The 20,465-nt window shown below is 39.8% G+C and overlaps 1 protein-coding gene across 1 annotated transcript in view; it reads right to left on the bottom strand.

The window, feature by feature from the left end:
• The window catches only part of HEPHL1 (hephaestin like 1), an 80,186-nt gene that overhangs the window by 13,043 nt on the left and 46,678 nt on the right, over nt 1–20,465 (bottom strand). The window contains exons 9-14 of the mRNA XM_005579371.4: nt 18,717–18,928; nt 11,572–11,722; nt 7,952–8,164; nt 5,169–5,382; nt 2,810–2,949; nt 112–252 (exon numbers count right to left, since the gene is read on the bottom strand). Of these exons, the coding sequence (XP_005579428.3) occupies nt 112–252; nt 2,810–2,949; nt 5,169–5,382; nt 7,952–8,164; nt 11,572–11,722; nt 18,717–18,928 (1,071 nt within the window). The remainder of the gene's footprint in view (nt 1–111; nt 253–2,809; nt 2,950–5,168; nt 5,383–7,951; nt 8,165–11,571; nt 11,723–18,716; nt 18,929–20,465) is intronic.

The following is a 20,465-nucleotide window of genomic DNA, read 5'->3' as shown; positions in this document are numbered from 1 at the left end:
GGCTGAAACACATTGACATTAAGATGAGCTCTTTAAGACCCCTCTGAGGTCAGAAGAGAGTTGACTCCAGTGCTCTTCTTCAAGATGGAGCAGACCTCTGACGCAACTTACCTGGTTTTGTCATGGGCACTTGGAATTGCTTTCCACTATCCATCTCCTCCACACCCTGGGCTGAGATGGAGTAGGGCCTACTGGCTTTGTTCTTAAATATGATCAGGATGGTGTCGCCCACCTCGGCATGAATCATTGGGCCTAAAGGCAAAACACAGGACTGTGTGCATTATTATTGCTCTTTCAACATTAGTGTAATTTAAATATAGGCAGTAGTGAGCCAAATAAAATAGTTTGGCTTTAGTTGTTTTTCTGAGAAAGGCATATATAAATCTACTTTGTTTTAGAGAGCAACATTATGTGGTATTAAATATCATGTAGTCTTTAGCAATAGTTAAATTCTGCCTCCTTCATTTATTAGAGGGGCCTTGGGTAAGTGATGTAATCTGTCTGAGTTTCAGTTTCCTCATTTCTAACATTGGTTTAGTAATAACTTTCATGTGGGATTATAGTAAGAATTGAATAAGATAAAGTATGTGAAAGTGTTTACTTCAGTGCACTGATACACCATAAGTACTCAGTAAATGCTTAACTTTTTACTACTGAGAAATCATCTCCAGGAAAAGCCATATCCACATGATATGGTGACTTTCAGTTGTAATCTCCCTGTGTATAACCTTTGATAAGTCTGAAATTATTCATTATCTGGTAAATGGATGACAATAATAATGAAGATCCAATGAAATGTGTATAAAAGGAATTTGAAGGATTAGAGTGAAATAAAATCATTTATGTATTAATTTATGATTAATACAGTGACTTCATGAATGCACGTCTAACTCTGTTTCTCAATATTTGTTTACGCAAGGAGACAAGCACTCTTCAGCTCCTCTGGTGTGTGCATTTCTGTTGGAAGCAACCAGGCTGTGTGCCAATGGAGATGAGCCTACACCTGGCTGAGAGGGCCTGTAGCAGCATGACTTGTGCACTGCTTCATGGTGAGTAGACTCCCATTTCAGGAGTGCTTGATCCCTATGGCTCTCTCTTGGGTATTTGGTGCATTCTACATTCACAGGGAGATACACTCACAGTTGGTGGTCTGGCCACACATATCAATTCCTTGCTGATTCAAGCCATGGTTTTAATTGCTTTTCTGAGAAAGGTATATGTAAATCTAAAATTTGTTGGACTGTTATTATTTTCAATTTTCTCTCAATTTCTTAAAACATAAATACATTTAATTAAAATAAATAAATAAAATTTTCTTAAAATATTTAACATGAATCAGGAAGTTCTAAAAAGCACTCATTTTTTCCCCTTAATGGCAAAATTAGAAAAGAAAACCCGAAGGCAAGTGGACTGGGCTGAAAAAAAGAAGAAAACGCTTTGCATGTTCTTAAACAGTACATTTGGTTATAGTTAGAAACAAGTGCCTATGTATGCATATGTTAAAATCATTATTTGTGTACTCATTACCACCTGAATTGCACATGCCTTGCTATACTGGTTGGTAAGAGCAAATGACTACTGATGAGTAAGAGCGAATGGGTACTGATTCAGAGCCTGAGAGGTCACTATCAGGGAATAGTAATGAACTGAAGTGTGCCTGCCATGCGCCCAGTTTGAGGAACCCAAGCCTCTCCCTGAGCCGCAGAAAATGAGTAAATGGGCCTCACATTCCTCTGGCTGAAGTGCTGATGGGCTTGCCTCTCATAAAGTCAACTCATTTGTGTCGTTTTGCTGAGAAGAACCAAACCAAAGAGCCTTAGAGGCACACCTCAAACCCCTCAGCAGGACCAGCACCTCAGCGTCTTTAAAGCTCTGTCAACATCACAGCTCAAATGAATGAATGTTTCGATCAGGGCTGACTCACTCATTTGATGAGACAAACAAGCTTATCTGTGAACGTTAGTAGACTGTGGAAGTGTGGGGTCTACTACACCTCCACATGTATTACATGGATGGAGCATTTAATTTAATAATTTATCAAGCTAGGAGTTGTGGGGCCTTATTCTAATGTTGGAAAGCCCTGTGTAAGACCATACTGTTTATATAAGTTACCTTGTGTATTAAAAAGTGGGCAGGATTTCCAAAAGTCCCTTAGATTTGCCCTCTGCTTTAAGGTCTTATCCCCAAGATGGGGTCAGAGGTGACTTCCCATGAAGAAAAGTGGAGAAGGAAAGCAGGAAGAGCTTATCTCATTGCCAGGTCCGGCAGCTCAGGTTCTGAGAAGGCCATGAATAAGGGCCTCCTAAACTGAGAGGGATCTCTCAGGAAGGAGAAAGCCAGACCTTTCTCCCTTGGCCCCATCTCACATAGGAGCTCTTCTTTTGTCATAAATATGTTCATGGTATGTTGCAATAGCACTGTGCATGGATAACCCAGGACCTTAAGAAGTTATGGAAACATTCTGCCTGCTGTTCTGACACATCAAACTATTTCAAATTAAAACTTCCTAGCTCAGTATAGGGGTTGGAAAGAAGCTTTAGGGTATCATACACTAGTTAGACTGCCCCAACGTCATGGATTCCTATTTGTGTGTTATCTGGTAGCTTATTATGACTATTTTTTGTATGAGTTGAGCACTCAGCACACTCCCCGATAATGGTAGAGCAGGAAAATATTGCACTTGGAGGAATGTAGTCAAGCTACTCTGTTTCTTCTATCCTTTCTCAGCCACAAGTCTAACAGAACACATGAGTGTGTGTGCATGCACATGCTTGGGGCTGATAGTGCACGCCTGAAATCTGTGCCATACCCAGGAGTTGTAAGTGCTCCTCTCGTGGTGGTCGGGCTTTGATCTCCACAAATTCTCCATCCGTGTATTCCCTGTAAACCACCTTCTTGTACTGAGAGCCAATCCAATTTTCAGTGCGGTTCATAAATATATCTCCATGTCTGAAAATCAGAAGCATCAGAAATTAAAGTTGTCAGAAAGCAGAAAAGCTTTGAGCGCTTCTAAGTGATTCAGGGGTACTCTGGAGAAGTGCTCCCCAAACCTGGCTGTGATCAAATGCTCCCTGGGGAGCTGGCCTTTTGCACCAGACTTTCTGGGAGTGAGGCCAGGAATCTGCACTTTAAAGCTCCTTGAGTTCTGATATGGGCAGCCCAGCACCAGTTCATGGCCCACCCTTGGAAATCACTATTGTAATCTTCTGCTAAGCACTGAGTAGGGCCAACCTCAGAGACTCCTAAGGATCCTTTGAGGTTGCACCTCTCTTCTGGGACCATCTAACCTTACATACATGCATCTGCTTGTGTGTGTCATCACACACACTCTCTCTCTCACACACACACACACACACACACACATCCACCCTCTACCACCCTGAGTTTCTCCAGATTTCATTTGCATCTTTCTGTACATGGTAATGCTTTTCCACTTTGAAAGATCTCAAGAAGGACTATAGTCATATGTTGTGCATACACCCATATACAAATATAGATAGATACAGTTGATACTTGTTCTTCACCCTAGTTATGTTCTAGAAAGTCATTTTGATAACTGGACTAATAAAGACTGAACCATTGTTCCTAGGGGAAATATAGGGTTAGGTTCCTGCAAACCTCTGGTCATAATATTTTCATCAATTGATCAACATATGACCTTGTTTTATGTCTGTTTCTTTTTGAAGACACATTATTTAATATATATTGCTGAGCTCAACAGCATTAACACTGTTGAGCTCATTAACACTGAGCTCAACAGCCAACAGCGCTATAACTCATGCAAGAACAAAGTACCTCTCACATGTATAAGGCACATCAGAGGCTTCTTGCACTCAGGACACGGCTTCATCACTCTGCTAAGGGGGGCATTCTAAACAGTGAAAGCACCAACATAAAGCACACAAGTGCAAAAAACATGGCACTAAATAGTCTGAAAACAAGGACATTTGTTTACAGTATGAGCCGAAACAAGAAGGCAGAGAGACTCCTTGTTTGACCTCAGCTGAAAATGTGTACATCAGGCAACATAAAATTTTGCCACTCTACATGTACCTTCAAATGACCACAAAAATGTCACAGGAATTGATTTTGGGGTTAAAAATAAATTTTAGCAAGTAGGCAAATTTGCAAAAGCAGAATCTACAAATAATGAGGATAGACTGTATGTGTACCGTACATGTATAGTACATTTCATCTATTGCCAAGACAGATCATCACAAAAGACAGATTTTCAAAATCTATTAATTTTATCTCTAAAATACAGTGAGACCCACCCCTTCCATCTCCTTCCACTGAGGGAGCTTGCATTCTCATCTCAGCCACATGTATCACTTACCTATCTTGGGTGGAATTATTCCTAACCATTCTGCCTGCCACCTGTACTCCTCCTTGCCCTCTATTCTCCACACTGCAGTCAAAGGGATCCTAAGCTATACATTTAATCACGTTGATTTTAAGCATTTTTATGATTTCCCACTGCCAAACTCCTCAATTTGACTCTCAAGCCTCCCTATCTGCCTTTGCCACCTCCTGAGCCTCATTTCCCATCACTGGCCCCCTCCGCTCTGTGCTCTGGTCATTCTAAACATTCACTCTCTTGAACATGATGTGCTCTCCCTCACCTCCAGGCCTTTACACAGGTTGTTCCCTCTGCCACGAACATGCTTCCTTCCTCCTCAAGTGAACTACTCTTCATGTCCCAACTCAAAGACTACTTCCTCCCAGAAGCACCCCCTGACTACTGACCTTCTCCCTACCTTTCCTCAAGACAGGGCTGTGTACTTCTGCCATATCTCCTGCTGCATTCTACCCTTCCCCTCTCATAGTGACTGCCTCACTCCATATACTTGTTCTAAAGTCTTACCGTGGACCAGGAATTCTGCGTAGGAAAGGACCTTGTCTATCCTCTACACTGTTTTACCAGCACATTGCACAATGCCTAGCATATAGTAGGTATTTAATAAATGCATGTATACTTCCACCCTAGACTGTATGATTTCCAAGGGAAGAGAACTTTTCTTCTACTTTCATTTTTCAGGAGTCCCAGTTACATGTGGTAGTGACCAGCGCAGACACAAGCTGGGAATTTGTAGGGAGCCACACTTGCTAAAGTCCTACGGAGCATGCGCGATCCCACTGAAGAGCCCTGGCGGCGGCGCCTGTGGTACCTTTCCCCTCTTGCGTCCAAGTGCTGCTTTTCGAACTCCCAGTTTTTGTTAGGGGCATAATCCCATTCTACCTCTTCAGCGGCGATGTAAAAAGTTCTTATCATCCCGTGTGGCTGCTCAGAAGGGTCCCTGTTGTCACAGCTGTTGACCTCATAGATCTGACCCATGCCTCTTGGGAGGTGGTGCATGGTGGCACAAAACACCTTAAAAATACCTGCAAGAGAAATGGCTCGGCATTGAGTGTGGTGCTCGGTATTTTTGTTGGTGATGTTCTGTTTTTAGCAAACCTGCATATTTTATTCCAAAATAACCAGTTAGGTGGATTTTTAAAATACCAGTCACCTAGTAGTTTAAAATCAGACCCCAAGGGGAATAAATTACTTTGAATATATTTACTTCTGTGGGGAGAAAGATCCTGTCCAAAATTCATTTGTAATAAAAAAAGAAACTTACAATATTGCTACCAAGAAATGACTTCTCTGGGTCTCCCCTATAATAGACACCTATTAGAAGACAGTCTCTCCTGGAAAACCACCAATGACTATCTTAACCCAGCCCAGTTTAAAAACAACTAATTACCGGTAAGATGATTATCCTAGACAAGGTTCAGATTAAGCCACATTTCTGATGAGTGTTTTGCCCTAAAGGATTTCATAAATTCTAAAGTGCAATAAATATGTAAGGTATTATTATCATTAAAGCCAAGTGTATCACTTCATTAAGCCCTTAAGCAAAGAAGTTTCTCATTTCCAGTGGTAGGTCTATATAATGCTAAATGAAAAGGAAACAGAAAACAGAAAATCAATCAACTGAATTTTTCTATATAACACCAACGATCATGTCTGCCAACAATTATGTAATTTTTAGATTGAATTTTCTAGATGCATTGGCATCAGATAGATATCTCTTAACTGAACTCACCATAAAATCACATAAGACAAATAAAATTATTGAAGATATTAACTCTCAATGAAAATATCGGATTAATAACTCTTCCTTCCCTTTCTCTAGTAGCCTCTGTTTTTAGAGGTGAGGGAGGAGTGTGCCTTTCTTTAACCTTCTACAATGTACAGAGGTATCTTCTATCTGGCTATACATGTAAGTCTGTTGTCTAACCATCACCAAGTTACTCCTTTTAGATGAGCGAAAACTCAATGGGTTGATTAAGTGGGTACCCACACACACCCAGGCACTGATGAGGACACAGGAGGAAGGGTCTTTATACAAAACCACAGAAAAGACACCTTTGAAGACAGACTTGGAAAGACTGTCTCTGCATTTGTTTTTTTCCAGGCAGCCTATTGTTTATGTGTTGATCATGGCACTTCAATAGTTGAGGAATTGTCTCCTCTAAGAACAAAGAAGATCTTAGACAAGGTAGCATGAAGAAGAAAAGAAAATTAATAATAATGATAATAAAAATAGAAGAACATGGAAATGTTTGAGTTGCAGCCTATAGTCTACTCTACCCAGTTTTGAGCACCCTCTTTCTTGACTTATAGGTAAGGGACAGGAATTTGGTGAAATGGCTAAGCTTTTAAGCAGTCACAGATTTATGCTTATCACCAAACATAAACTGGAAAACGTTGTGAAGCTCTTTAGAAACCTATAGGACATATGGAGTAATAATCAAAGCACTAGAATAAGTAGCTCCATCTCTAAAATTATTCTGGGCGGCTCTAACTTTGAGTGCCTATTTCTATGGATTAAAATAATTTGGCTACTTCACAATCCCCTCCTCTCTTTGGTTTTGAAGAGTGTATTAAAAAAAAAGTTGTGTCCAAGGCATCCCTTGATTTGAGTAATTCATAACTGATCAACTATATTAATGTACAGAGATTGGACACTAGGAAAAATTCACATAGAAAAGACTATGGAGCTCCTAGTCTCAGGCAGTCCTTAGGCAAAGATTTTGAAGCCCAAGCCTTAAGTTCTTAACTGATGACATGGAGACATCTAAACTGCAGTTCCAGTGGAAAGCAAAGAAGTAGAACATCCATTAGTAAACAGCAAGTACTCATCTTAGGTAGCATATTGGTTTCTTGCCAAGACTGATGAAAAAATGGGATTGGAAAAACATGTTCAATGTCCGTAGGGCTTGTTCTCCTCACTTTTCATGCAGTGATTAGCATATGCTACCATGTGTTGCTCTAGATCTTTTATGAAAATGCCCCAATTATCTTATCAACTTGGAATCCCTAAGAGAAGAAGTTCCAGGTACTGGCATTATACAGGGGTCTCCATAAATTCCAGATCCAATGCAGATTGCCCTGTGGGGAAACCAAGGGTGCCCAACGGAATGAAAACAGAGAAGCCCCCCAATCAAAAGGCAGTTATCAGTACCTATGGAAGAGAGACCAGGCTGCAATTATGCCTACATCTATAATCTGGAAGCATCCACTGGGATGTCCATAACTGGTAGATGCTTCAGAGAAGCAACTGAAATTATGTTCATGCTCAATGAGAGCAAAACATGTCCACTTTATCAGGGCTGAATTTTTATGGACTGTGAATCAAAAACATTCTCCTAGGATTTATGCACCAAAGACTTTAGAGGGCTTCTACTTCTGTTTTGTGGATGCTATTTTAGATATTTCCCCTCTGTCCCTTGTACTATGTGTTTGGACTAATAATTCAGGATTCTCTGATTCTAATCGAGACTATATCTATTTCTATACCACTTGAAGTGCACAAAGTCTGTCAATTTCTTCTGCGGGAGGACTGTAAGTGGATGAGCCTGAAGGTAGAAATCTGGTCACCTGAGATGGACCTAGCAAGTTTACCTGCATGGTCTGGCTGCATGAATGCTGTTGTGGCCATGTGGGGAAACAGGGCCAGGGAGTCTCGGTGAGTCCCTCGTAGGTGGATGGTGTTCCCTTGAAAAACAATTCCATGCATGTCGGTGTCAGTGCCCAATCCAATCAGATGCCAGGAAACTCTATCCTTTTTACACATGTTTAGGCCTGGCTGGTTGCCGTACATGTAGCCATTAACAGCTAAATGGAAGAAGAAAGATAGTGAAAAATTATCAGTGTGTATCGGGCAGGGGAGCTTCAAATATGTCAACTGTTTACAAAAGATCCTTGTTTTCAGAGAATAAACAGTACCAGGGAAAAGCCACATGGTGAATCCATTTAAAATGGAGACCAAAATTAACAATGAATAATGAAAATATACGGAAATTATTAAAATGTTGTCTTTAACAACACATATGCAAGAACACTAGTTCAAAGAATGACTAAGGGATAAATCAGATTGTTTATGAAATAATTTCCCCATACTCTTCTCTAAGGCTCTTGATATGAAAACCTTTTTCTTTTGAGGTTATTTTCCTATGATCTCCCTTGTTAAATGTCTCTTCCTCAGTCATTAATTCATTGAATTCTACAAGACCCTCATTTGCCAGTGGGCTTTGCATTTGGTTCTAGAAGTTATCAGACATGCTTTTACTGATTACATGGATTCAGCATTATTTGAAAGATTTTTTAATCGATTGACAGTATGTGTGCATGTGTGTTCAGTGGAGAGGGCTTTTTTTAGGGGGTACTTAAGCTTATATGAGGTTAGCCTTTGAGTAAATAAATTTGCTTTATGATAACTTGTACTTTTTTACCCCAACACAATTACTGGAGGGACTTTATTAATAAATAATGATTAGTTAGATATGAAGACCCTCTGTGCTTCCAGAGTGGAAAATTGTTTTTATCTTTGACATCAACCCCAATCCATTGATAGTGGCTATCTGAAGTAGTGCCTTGAGAAGAATTTAGAAACCACATTCTCACGCTATAGGGATGAATGCCATGATATAACAGCAATGTCTGACTGGTGAATGAACATAATTGCGTCTCATGCTTGATGTCTCTTGGAGAAATAAATATTTCTACCCGCCTCCTACTCTCTACTAAGCCTATAGTAGGACAGAACTATTATCATGCACATGAATGACCTTCTGTTATAATCCCATTATCAAATAAAATTAGTTTTTATTAGGTTAGTGCAAAAGTGATTGCAGTTTTTGCCATTGAAAGTAATTGCAAAAACCGCAATTACTTTTGTACTATCCTAATATTTCTGTGCCTGCAGAACCAGTGGTGCTTGGTAATTGTACTCAGATCTGGGATTATTAGTAGAAATTCCAAGAAATTCTGGCACTTCTGAGAAGAACACCACATTTTCTGAAAAAAAAAAAAATACTTTGATAATGTCTTTGCAAATAAATGATCTAAATCTTGTCCATCAAATGTTAATGAGATCTGAGTATAAATCAAGGTGCTAATAAATTCAGTCCTTGACTGGTTGGTAGAGAATCTTCTCTTGCCTTGGAATGCTTGTTTAAAGCCTCTTTTTCTACAACATTCACTCATCCATTCTTTCTTTCAACAAACATGTTTTGAATACAGGCTATATAATAAACACAACACAAAGTATTGTGTACCATGTCAGGCCCTTTCTTTTTGGCTTTGTTGCTCTCTTCCTTCCACTCCCTGCAAGCAGGACTGAAGCTAGAACTTAATTTATAATCAATGTGACATTTGAATTAAGATGCATTATTTTCCTTGAACTTTGTTTTAACAATGATATATCCTGTATTTATTTATTTATTTTACTTATTTTTTGAAAGAGAGAGAGAGTCTTACCCTGTTGCCCAAGCTGGAGTGCAGTGGAGCCATTATACTTACTTCAGCCTCAACCTCCCAGGCTCAAGAGATCCTCCTACCTCCTACCTCAGCCTCCTGAGTAGCAGCTGGGACTACAGGTGCACACCACCATACCTGGTTAATTTTGTATTTTCTGTAGAGATAGGGTCTCACTATGTTGCCCAGGCTGGTCTTGAACTCCTGGATGCAAGTGATCCTCCCACCTTGACCTCCCAACGTGCTGGGATTACAGGCATGAGCCACTGTGCCTGGACTACATACTGTATTTCTAAATATGAAAGTAGTTTCACATTGCCAAAATAGGGTGGGGCTGGATTTGACGTAGTTCATTCAGTTGTTTACTATTTTTTTAGATGAAGACCTCTCTTATGATAAATTTCTTTTACAATTTAGCCTCTCCAACAAGAAACTGCTATACTTCCTTATTTCTACCTTAATTTCCCCTTTTTATTGTCTACTAAGAAGTTTGGAAACAATATTCCTGTTCAGTTACAGCAAAACTTTTTGTAGAAGATGACACTGAAAATGCACTACTCCGTGCTTTCCATTGGCACAAGAGGGAACTCTGTTGGAAATGAGCATCTGGGACCCTAGGGTCTGTGACCTGGTTGCCATGGGGCAGTTGTAACCTTGGACTATTTTTTACTTCCATGCAAGGAAAGGAGGTTAAGGGCTATTTTGTTATTCTTCCATAATGCTTTAAAAGGCAATACATGGATTTTATGCTGAGTCCTAAAACAAGCAGGTTAGCACCTGTAGTCTTAGGTTACTTGCTTCAGGCACTTTTATTGACTGCACACTCTTGCAAGGCATTGAGTTTGGACTCTCATTACTCTGCTACCTTAGGTAATATGCCTAAGAGTAATGAGCATCCTGTGTTACTCACGAGCAATTAGCAGGTGGTTTGCTATTGTAACACTTGATAAAAAGAGACAGAGGGAGAATTAAGTAATTCCTCTCAAATGAAGATCTGGGATAGCTACAGATAGTATTTCACAAATTAACACTCACCAGTCACTCATACTACTTAATGAAGTCATTCATACTACTTAATTATAGACACTTTGCTATGTAATGATTATCTCCTATTATCACTTTGGTTTTCCAACTTGATGTTATTGTGAACCCAAGGGGGAGTAGTTTGTCAGTAATTTTCTACATTTATGATGTACTGTGAACTTGGCTAGTTTAAATTTCATTTTATTTATTTATTTATTTATTTTTGAGACGGAGTCTCACTCTGTCACCCAGACTGGGTGCAGTGGCACGATCTTGGCTCACTACAACCTCTGCCTCCAGGTTCAAGCGATTCTCCTTCCTCAGTCTCTTGAGTAGCTGGGACTACAGGTACGTGCCACCACGCCCAGCTAATTTTTGTATTTTTAGTACAGATGAGATTTCACCATATTGGCCAGGCTAAGTCCCCGGACCTCATGATCTGCCCACCCTGGCCTCCCAAAGTGCTGGGATTACAGGCGTTAGCCACCTGCAGGGCCGCTAGTTTAAATTTTGTGTTCCTTCATCTAAGGCTGATAAAGTGTTCTAGAAGTATTAAATTTCACATCTCTGAGAGATAGGGAGGTTTCACTATACCATCTGAAGCTGAAGGCATGAAATAACTTACTCGTGACCAAGAACAATACCCAAGAAACCAAAATTAAGATAATTAAAACACACCAATCATTTTCACTTCGAATGCAAGTCAGCCTTTCATTTACAGGAGGGAAAGTCATTTGTCATACCATGCATTCGGTTGGATTTCACAAATTCTTTATCTTCTTTGTCAATGCTGAAGGGATGCCAGATAAACTTCTGAATGTTTTCATCAAAATATCTGCTCAGATTCTCATCAAAGACTGTGAACAGTAGGTAAAACTCCTTGTCTATTCCTTTCTACAGAGAAGAAAGAAATGAATACATAAAAAGTGCAGCTTGGAGGAATTCACAGAATTGCTTTCCTTTCAAAGTTCACACAAAGTATTAATAAGTTAGGGTAGATCAACATCAGCTATAGAGTTCCCAGGTCATTTTAAAATCAGGATACTGAATGTTGCTCTGATGAATTTATTCCCCATCCAGAAAATGTGTCTTTCTGGTTACATCCATCCTCCAAGGAAATCAGCCCCTGCTCAGAAGACTTTCTACTCTTTTAGCCTTTGTTGCCAGGCTAGTCCTCACTGACTTCTTCTCCTTACCCTGACCTCCAAGCCCTGGCCCAGCCTCTCTCTCTGACTGCATCTCCCTGTACTCACCTCCTAGCTTGCTCCAGGCACCCTGGCCTTTTGCCCTTCCATGAACACACCAACCTCATTCCTGCCTCAGGGTCTTTCCATGTGCTGTCCCTTCCTCAATTCACTTTTCTGCATGTCACTTTCTCAGAGTGGTCTTCCCTAACCACCCTTCTAAACTAATCACCATCTTTTGCCCAGAAACTCACTCACTTTACCCTATTTTATTCTTCATAGCACTTATCTTCACCTGAAACTGTATTTTATTTACGAAGTCTTTTTTTTTTAACTTTTTCCTACTGCAATGTGAGTTTCCTGAGGGTAGGAACACCTCAGATTCCTCTCTGTTCCTGCATCACCAAGAAAAATGCCTGGAAAAGCAGGCACTCAGTATACATTTCTGAGTGAAATAATGAATTCATGTAACTGATGAGACTTAGCTAAATTATGTTAACTTGAGTGGGCAGTGAGGGGACAGTGGATATGACTTCCCACGGTGTGTATTCCTAATCAGTCTATTTGAGCCTATCTGACCACACAGCATCACAGATTGCTGCAATATGCTTTCCTTTAGAGCTCACCAAGAGAGATGACTAGGTTTTCTTTTCTTTTTAATTTAATTTAAAATTTTGCGATACAGGTGCAGTACGTGCAGATTTGTTACATAGGTAAACATGTGCCATGGTGGTTTGCTGCACCCATCAACCTATCGCCTAGGTATTAAGCACAGCATGCATTAGCTATTTATCTTGATGCTCTCCCTCCCTCCAACCCTACCCCCACAAGCCCCAGTGTGTGTTGTTCCCCGCCCTAGGTCCATGTGTTCTCATTGTTCAGCTCCCGCTTATAAGTGAGAACATGCATTGTTTGGTTTTCCGTTCCTGCATAAGTTTGCCAAGGATAATGGCTTCAAGCACTATCCATGTCCCTGCAAGGGACATGATCTCATTCCTTTTTATTGCTGCATAGTATTCCATGGTGTACATGTACCACAATTTTTTATCCAGTCTGTCAAAAGACATGGGCTTTTCAGTTGATTCCATGTCATTGCTATTGTGAATAGTGCTGCAATGAACATATGCGTGCATGTATCTTTGTAACAGAATGATTTATATTCCTTTGGGTATATCCCCAGTAATGGGACTGCTGGGTCAAATGGTGTTTCTGATTTTAGGTCTCTGAGGAATCACCACACTGTCTTCCACAATGGTTGAACTAATTTACATTCCCACCAACAGTGTAAAAGTGTTCCTGTTTCTCCACAGCCTTGCCAGCATCTGCCATTTCTTGACTTTTTAATAACTGCCATTCTGAATGGTGTGAGATGGTATCTCATGGTGGTTTTGATTTGCATTTCTCTAATGATCAGTTACATTGAGCTTCTTTTCATAGTTTTATTGGCCGCATTATCTGGTCATGTCTTTTGCCCACTTTTTAATGGTTTTTTTTTTTTCTTTTAAATTTGTTTAAGTTCCTTGTAGATTCTGGATGTTAGACCTTCATCAGATGGATAGATTGCAAAAATGTTCTCTCATTCTGTAGGTTGTCTGTTCACTCTGATGATCGTTTCTTTTGCTGTGCAGAAGCTCTTTAGTTTAATTAGAACCCATTTGTCATGCTTTGCTTTTCTTGCAATTGCTTTTGACATTTTCATCATGAAATCTTTGCCTGTGCCTATGCCCTGAATGGTATTGCCTAGATTTTCTTCTAGGGTTTTTATAGTTTTGGGTTTTACATTTAAGTCTTTAATCCATCTTGAGTTAATTTTTGTAAAAGGTGTAAGGAAGGGGTCCAGTTTCAATATTCTGCATATGGCTAGCCAGTTCTCCCAGCACCACTTATTCAATAGGGAATCCTTTCCCCATTTTTTGTTTTTGTCAGGTTTGTCAAAGATCAGATGGTTGTAGATGTGCTGTATTATTTCTGAGTTCTCTATTTTGTCCAATTGCTCTATGTGTCTGACTTTGTATCAGTACAATGCTGTTTTGGTTACTGTAGCCTTGTTGTATAGTTTGAAATCGGGTACTGTGATGCTTCCAGCTTTGTTCCTTTTGCTTAGGATTGCCTTGGTTATATGGGCTCTTTTTTGGTTCCATATGAATTTTAAAGTTGTTGTTTCTAATTCTGTGAAGAATAGAGGTGACCATCCTTTCCATCCCTCAATGCCTTCTTGTCTCTAACACACTCCCCACCCAAGCCACCTTCATCCTGCTGCATGCTGTGGAGGGACCCTCAACAATGTCATCTGACCACATCTCTCTCCTTATGTTGGACAATGCAGTCTCACCTCATGGTGTTCTGGTTCCTGCCTACCTGTTCAGCCTCATCTCTTGACTCTTTCCTCCTGGCACTTTGAAGCAAGACCAAGCTCCTTGTTGCCCTCTGCACTTGCTGTGTTCTGCATCCCTCTGCCCTTCGTGCACATATTCCCTCAGCTTTGATAGTCTGCCACTCTTTTCTCTTGCAAACCACTAAGCAACCTCATGGTTCTGCTTAGCTGCCCACTTCTGTGATGCTTTCCTAACTCCTCATCAACGATGTGAGTACTCCTTGCTCCTACTATCCCTTATATATAGTTATTTCCTTAATTATGTGATGCTTTAGAAGGCAGTGGTATAAGAGCATAAGCTACAGAAGAAAACAATGAAGACTTGAAAGTTTTTGGAATAAAATGTTAAAAATTTGAAGAACATAAAAGATCAAAATGTTTTTTAAAAGATCATGGGCTATGTGAACAGAAAAACCTAGGTTCTAATGCTATTCTTCTGTTCACCCACTGTGAAGCCTGGAGCAAGTGATTTATCCTCTCTAAGCCCTAATTCCCTCACTTGCAACATGAGGGCAATAGTAGTCCTCACATCACGTTTTTTGTGAAGATTAAATGAGATGACTTAGCTAAAGCACTCAACACAACAACTGACAAATATTAAGTACTCAGTGCCGTTATTATTAGGTGTGACTGCAATTGTCCACAGTACAAGAATGAACAATTGAAAGGAGTTGCATTGAAGAACCTCATTGCTTGACAGGTATTTGGAGAGTAACTGGGTTTAATGAGGGTGGGAAATTAGCCCAAGAAAACATTAGAAGGAAGGTGGCAGAACCCCTGCATGATGGTGAATATATGTATAACTTAACTGGGCTACAGTGTGCCCAGATTTTTGCTCACACATTATCCTGGGTGTTTCTGGAAGGATGTTTTTGGATGAGATTAACACTTGAATCAGTAGACTGAATAAAACTGATTGTACTTCCTGACGTGAGTGTACCTCATCCAATTGGTTGAAGGCTTGAATAGAAAGAACCAAAAGGCTCACCTTCCTCTAAGTAAGAGAGAATTTCTCCTGCCCAACTGCCCTTGAACTAGGACATTGTCTTCTTTTTGCCTTCATGCTTAAACTAAAATGTTGGCTCTTCCTGGTTCTCGAGCCTGTCAGCTTTCTAACTGGAGCCACCCCATTGGCTCTTCTGGGTCTCCTGCTTGTTGACTCAGCCTGCAGGTGCTGAGATTTATAAGTCTCCATAATCATATGAGCCAATTTCTCATAATAAATATCTCTCTCTGTGTCTCTTTCTCCATATATATGGAACATCTGAGTAGTGACTGGTGTCTGCAGCACACAGCTATTTTGTGAAAAGCATATAAGTTAGCATATAGTAGGCTCCCACAGCAGCAGGAAAGAAAGGTGAGAAGTCTAAACCACAACCCATCACACAACTCTGAGTATTGAAATGTGGATAAGGAAAATGAGTTTTGCAAATGAGGTCGTACCGGAATTTTCAGTGTTTGTTTGCAGGCCACACAATGTTTAAGATGTGTGTAATATGGCATTTTCTGCTAACTAAACTTCTTAACCTTGGGGATAAGAGTACTTACCCTGTATTTCATTTATTCAAGCAGAAATAGTTGTTGAATGTCAACAATGTGCCGTGCATTGTTCTAGGAAAGGAAGATAAGATAGGCAAGGTCCTTGCTCCATTGCACTTATCTTCTTGTAGGAGGAAGCATACTATACACATAAGCAAATAAATAAAGAAGGAAACTGTCTTATGGTGGTAAGTGATAGCAAAATCAGGTGATATAAAAGAGATTGACTTAACCTGGTGATCAGAGAAGGCTTCCCTGAGGAGTGACAAGAAGAGTTAGCCATGCAAAGGTCAGGGGAAGACATTCCAGGCATAAGGAGCCTAGTATAGAGGCCCAAAGTCAAAGGCAAGCTTGACCTGTAAGAGGAACAGAATGTGAATGGAGCATAAGTGGGCATGAGGAAGCGTGGTGCCCACTTGTGGGACCAAGAGGCTGGGGCATGTCTAAATAGTGTTGGTTTTTATTCTGGGTGTGATAGGAAACCACTAGAGGTGTAGAACAGGAAAGTGACTTGATCTCATTTGCACTTTAGAAAAATCATGCCTGGTGCCCTGTAATAAAATTAATCATGGGGAGAGTGACTATAGTCACCTTAATTGTACATTTGAAAATAACTAAAAGAATATAAATGGATTGTTTGTGACACAAAGGATAAATGCTTGAGGGGATGAATACCCCATTCTCCATGATGTGGTTGTTATGCATTGCATGCCTATAGCAAAACATCTCATGTACTCCATAAATACATACACATTCTATGTACCCACAAAAATTAAAAATAAAAAAAGAAATTAATCATGGGGGAAAGAGGAAACAGCTCAGTGCAATACCTGATCCTAGATCAGACCCAGGACCAGGAAAAACATGTTTTTCTTTTGCTATAAAGAACATCAATGAGACAATCAGCAACATTTTAAAATGTATGTAGATTTGACAATGTCAAGGTCAATTTTCTGACTCAGATAATTTTACTTTGTTTATGTCAGAGAGAGTCCTTGCTTTTAGGAAACACACACTGAAAGACATTATGACATTATAAAGACATTATGACATTATAAGAGACATTATATTGTCTCTCAAAGACCGTTTGAGAGACAACCTACTCTCAAACGGTTCAGAAAAAAATCCCATAAAAACAGAGATAATAAAGCAAATGAGATCAAATGTTAATGAATCTGGGTGAAGGGTATATGAGGATTCTTTGCAAATTTTTTCTACTTTTTCATAAGTCAGATTTTTTTTTTAAAGTGTAAGATATATAGAGAGGTGAATTCAAAGAAAGAAACAGCGTGGGAGTAGGGAGTTTGACTGAATGGTTATTGTGGAGGACCAGGGGTCTTAGTAAATGACATTCTGTCACCTGACCTTTCACCACTGCGAGAATTTATGACAATTTACTGCAAAGAGATGCAAACACTTCTTTCCATTTTCATCTCTCCACATGCCTAGAAGAGGACTGACCATTTTGCTTATAGAGGGACTGGCACATAGTAGGTATTTCATAAGTAATAACTCTTAAATTGAACAAACCTTTCCATCTGGCCAAATGGTTTTCTCTCTCAGCCAAGTTATGGGTATAGGATGTTTCAGGTTACTTTTTTTTTTTTCCATGAATTTTGTGTAAGTGGACTAACCATGAATAGTATTTGGCTTAGGCAACAACTCCCATAGACTATGAGGTGCTTCCAGCAAACCTCAAAGGTACTATTAAATGGATACAGCAGGGGCAAAATCAGAACTACCTTTCAAACATTTTCTGGCACTTAATCTCCTTGGCTTAGGTATTTAGCTGTGAGGAAGCAAGAGGATGCATTGGAAAAAGGACAAAGTTGGATGTTCAAGGCCCTGTGTTTTACTGCCAACTTTCACTACTTACTAGGTGTATTTCCTGGAATTCCACTCAATGTCTCTGAGCCTCTTCAGCTCTAAAATATGGATAATCACTCTGCTTTGCCTTGTGTGCTTGTTGAGGCACAGCATAAACATTCAGTCTTATAACACATGCAATAGACATTTCTGGGGTTGTTCCTTCATGTAGAAAAAGGAAAATCCAAATAGGATCGAGATATTTTGTGTGTTTTAAATCTGGAAATTCTTTTGAGTCCAGAAGTGGAGTCACACAATGCCAACACTTATAAAATATACTATTTAAATAAATGTCCTTGCTATTTCTGATGGATAAAATAGATGGTTAAATGACTGTATTTTTCTCTTTTCATCAATGTTTAATATCATGTAGACATAGCTTGAAAGGCTCTGCTTCACTACACTAATCAGTTGATCCATTCAAATCTCTAAGTTGGGACTTGCAAGAAGTTATCTAAATGCTTTCTTGTTCCTTCTCAACCTTGGCTGCACATTGGAATCATCTGGAGATTCTGATTTAATTAGTCTGTAGTATCTGAATAATAGATGTTTAAATGGTCCCCAAGTATTTCTGATGGTGGCTAAGTTTGAGAAACCTTGTTCAAGAAGATAATTCCCATTAGTGTTCCATGTGGATCTCTAAAGATTCTGTAATAAAAGCAGCACACAGAAAAAGAGGTCTGCCAAATCCTAACCACAACAAGCAGAGATTCCAGGTTCCCGAGTGAGCATTTGTAACTACAAATTTAGATGTTTAATTTTCACCACATAATAAAATAAAATCTCCATTATGTAGAAGTCTACTTCAAGAGGAAGAAAGATAAATCGCTTTTTGTAACTGACTATTCCTGTCTCATCTCTAGCTCTGTTGCGGATCTCTCCCACATACAGCCCTGAGAAGAACTGGTGACACTCAATGGCCTACCTGTGTCCCATCAGCATTGAGGACGCCCTTTTTACAGACTAGCAAAGGCCCTACCAGGCCAGAGCTGGTGTCCTTAATTGGATCAACTGCTGAGAAGTAAAGATAGGTCAGACAGGGAGGATCACCAGCAGTTGGGCTTACGCTCTCAGGCACTGTCCACTTGTATGTGAAGGTTTCACCTGGTTTAACATGTGCCCCGGGTTTCACAAATCCTGAGGATATAAACAAAACAATTATTCAAAGCAACAGGCAAGAACATTATATTGGTCACACTGGGTCTTCCAGCCCCGGGTATCTCCCTCTGATGATGAAGAATTTTGTACCAGGAGAGTGGTTTTCTCTTGTGTATCCTACCAGAGGAGGCCACTGCCACAATCTACTGGCTTATGAGATGAACGTTTAAATCAAAGGATTATCTTCTTAATAAATCCCATACAGTTTCTTACTCAAATGCCAGCCTTAACAAATATTAAAAGACTGATAATGGCCCATTCAACAATTAAGTGAAAATTCATAAAATATCACTGGAATGCTTTCTATGTAGAATATATTATACTTGGTCTTGCAGAAGATACCCAAAAGAATTAAGCAAGAAACCTGTCTTTAAAGAGTTTGAAATATAGGAGACTGAACTCGGAAATCATCCAAATAACTACAAGATAGAGGAGTTTAGTGAATGCCCAAGGTTACAAAGCTGATAAATAGAAAATCTGGGATTCAAATTCAGTTTTTGTCTGATTCCAAAGACTGTGAACTTAACCCTTACACCATACTGCCAAAAAACACATTGAATCTTTCCTACTAGACAAGGCCAGAGGCTCACTCTGCATTTTATCCAGTGCTCTGCAAAAAGGTGCCCAATATGTTTGCTGAGTTCACAAGTATTTTGTCTGTTCTAGTGTTCTTTCTGCACACACAAACACACAGTCATTCTGAGCATTTTTTTTCTTTTATTTTTTTAAGAGACAGGGTCTTGCTCTGTCATCCAGGCTGGAGTACACTGGCATGATTATAACTGTAATCTTGAATTCCCAGGCTCAAGAGATCCTCTTGCCTCAGCCTTCCAAATTGCTGGGCTTACAAGCGTGACCCACTGCACCCAGCCATTTTGAGTATTTTGACCAAGGAGGAGAGGACAGGTATAGGAATTGTTACCACAGCAAGAGAGGGTGAGGATGGGTCCAGGGAGAGGGAATTCTCTTCCATTCCTTTCTCCTCTGTCCCCTCACCATCACCACAAAACCTATTCTCAACTGGCATCACACTCGAGTGTTAAGAGTATCCCAGGAAGCCAAGGTGTCTGCTGCAGTGACAGGGATGAGTACCAAGGAACTAGAAGTTTCCCAAGAGCAGTATCATGAATGGATTAGAGTTCTCACAGCCAATGGGCAACAGCTACCTTTCTTACATTTAGAGAACCTGTGCCACGTACTCTGTGATGGGGAGAGGCCATATCAGATGATAAGCACATATTACTGTTTTTTATAAACATATTTGTTGATTTGATACAGAGCAAAGACCATGTGTAAGATGTTGATGTCAACAAACCATTAGAAATCAGGTTTTCCCTTCAGCCTTTATCTGCAAAATCCTATGCAACCTGCAACTGAAAAGCTCTCCATCTTAGAGAAAAAGAAGTGATTGTGAAAGTAGCTCACTTTTGCAATTTACTATATTATTGAGAAAAAAAAGAAAGAAATGAGTATTTCCTAAGAACCGGCCATGGGCCAGACCTTGTCCTAAATTCTC

This window comes from Macaca fascicularis, chromosome 14 (assembly GCF_037993035.2).
Source record: "Macaca fascicularis isolate 582-1 chromosome 14, T2T-MFA8v1.1".
NCBI classification, from domain to species: Eukaryota; Metazoa; Chordata; class Mammalia; order Primates; family Cercopithecidae; genus Macaca; species Macaca fascicularis.
This window is presented reverse-complemented; position numbering and strand designations above follow the sequence as displayed.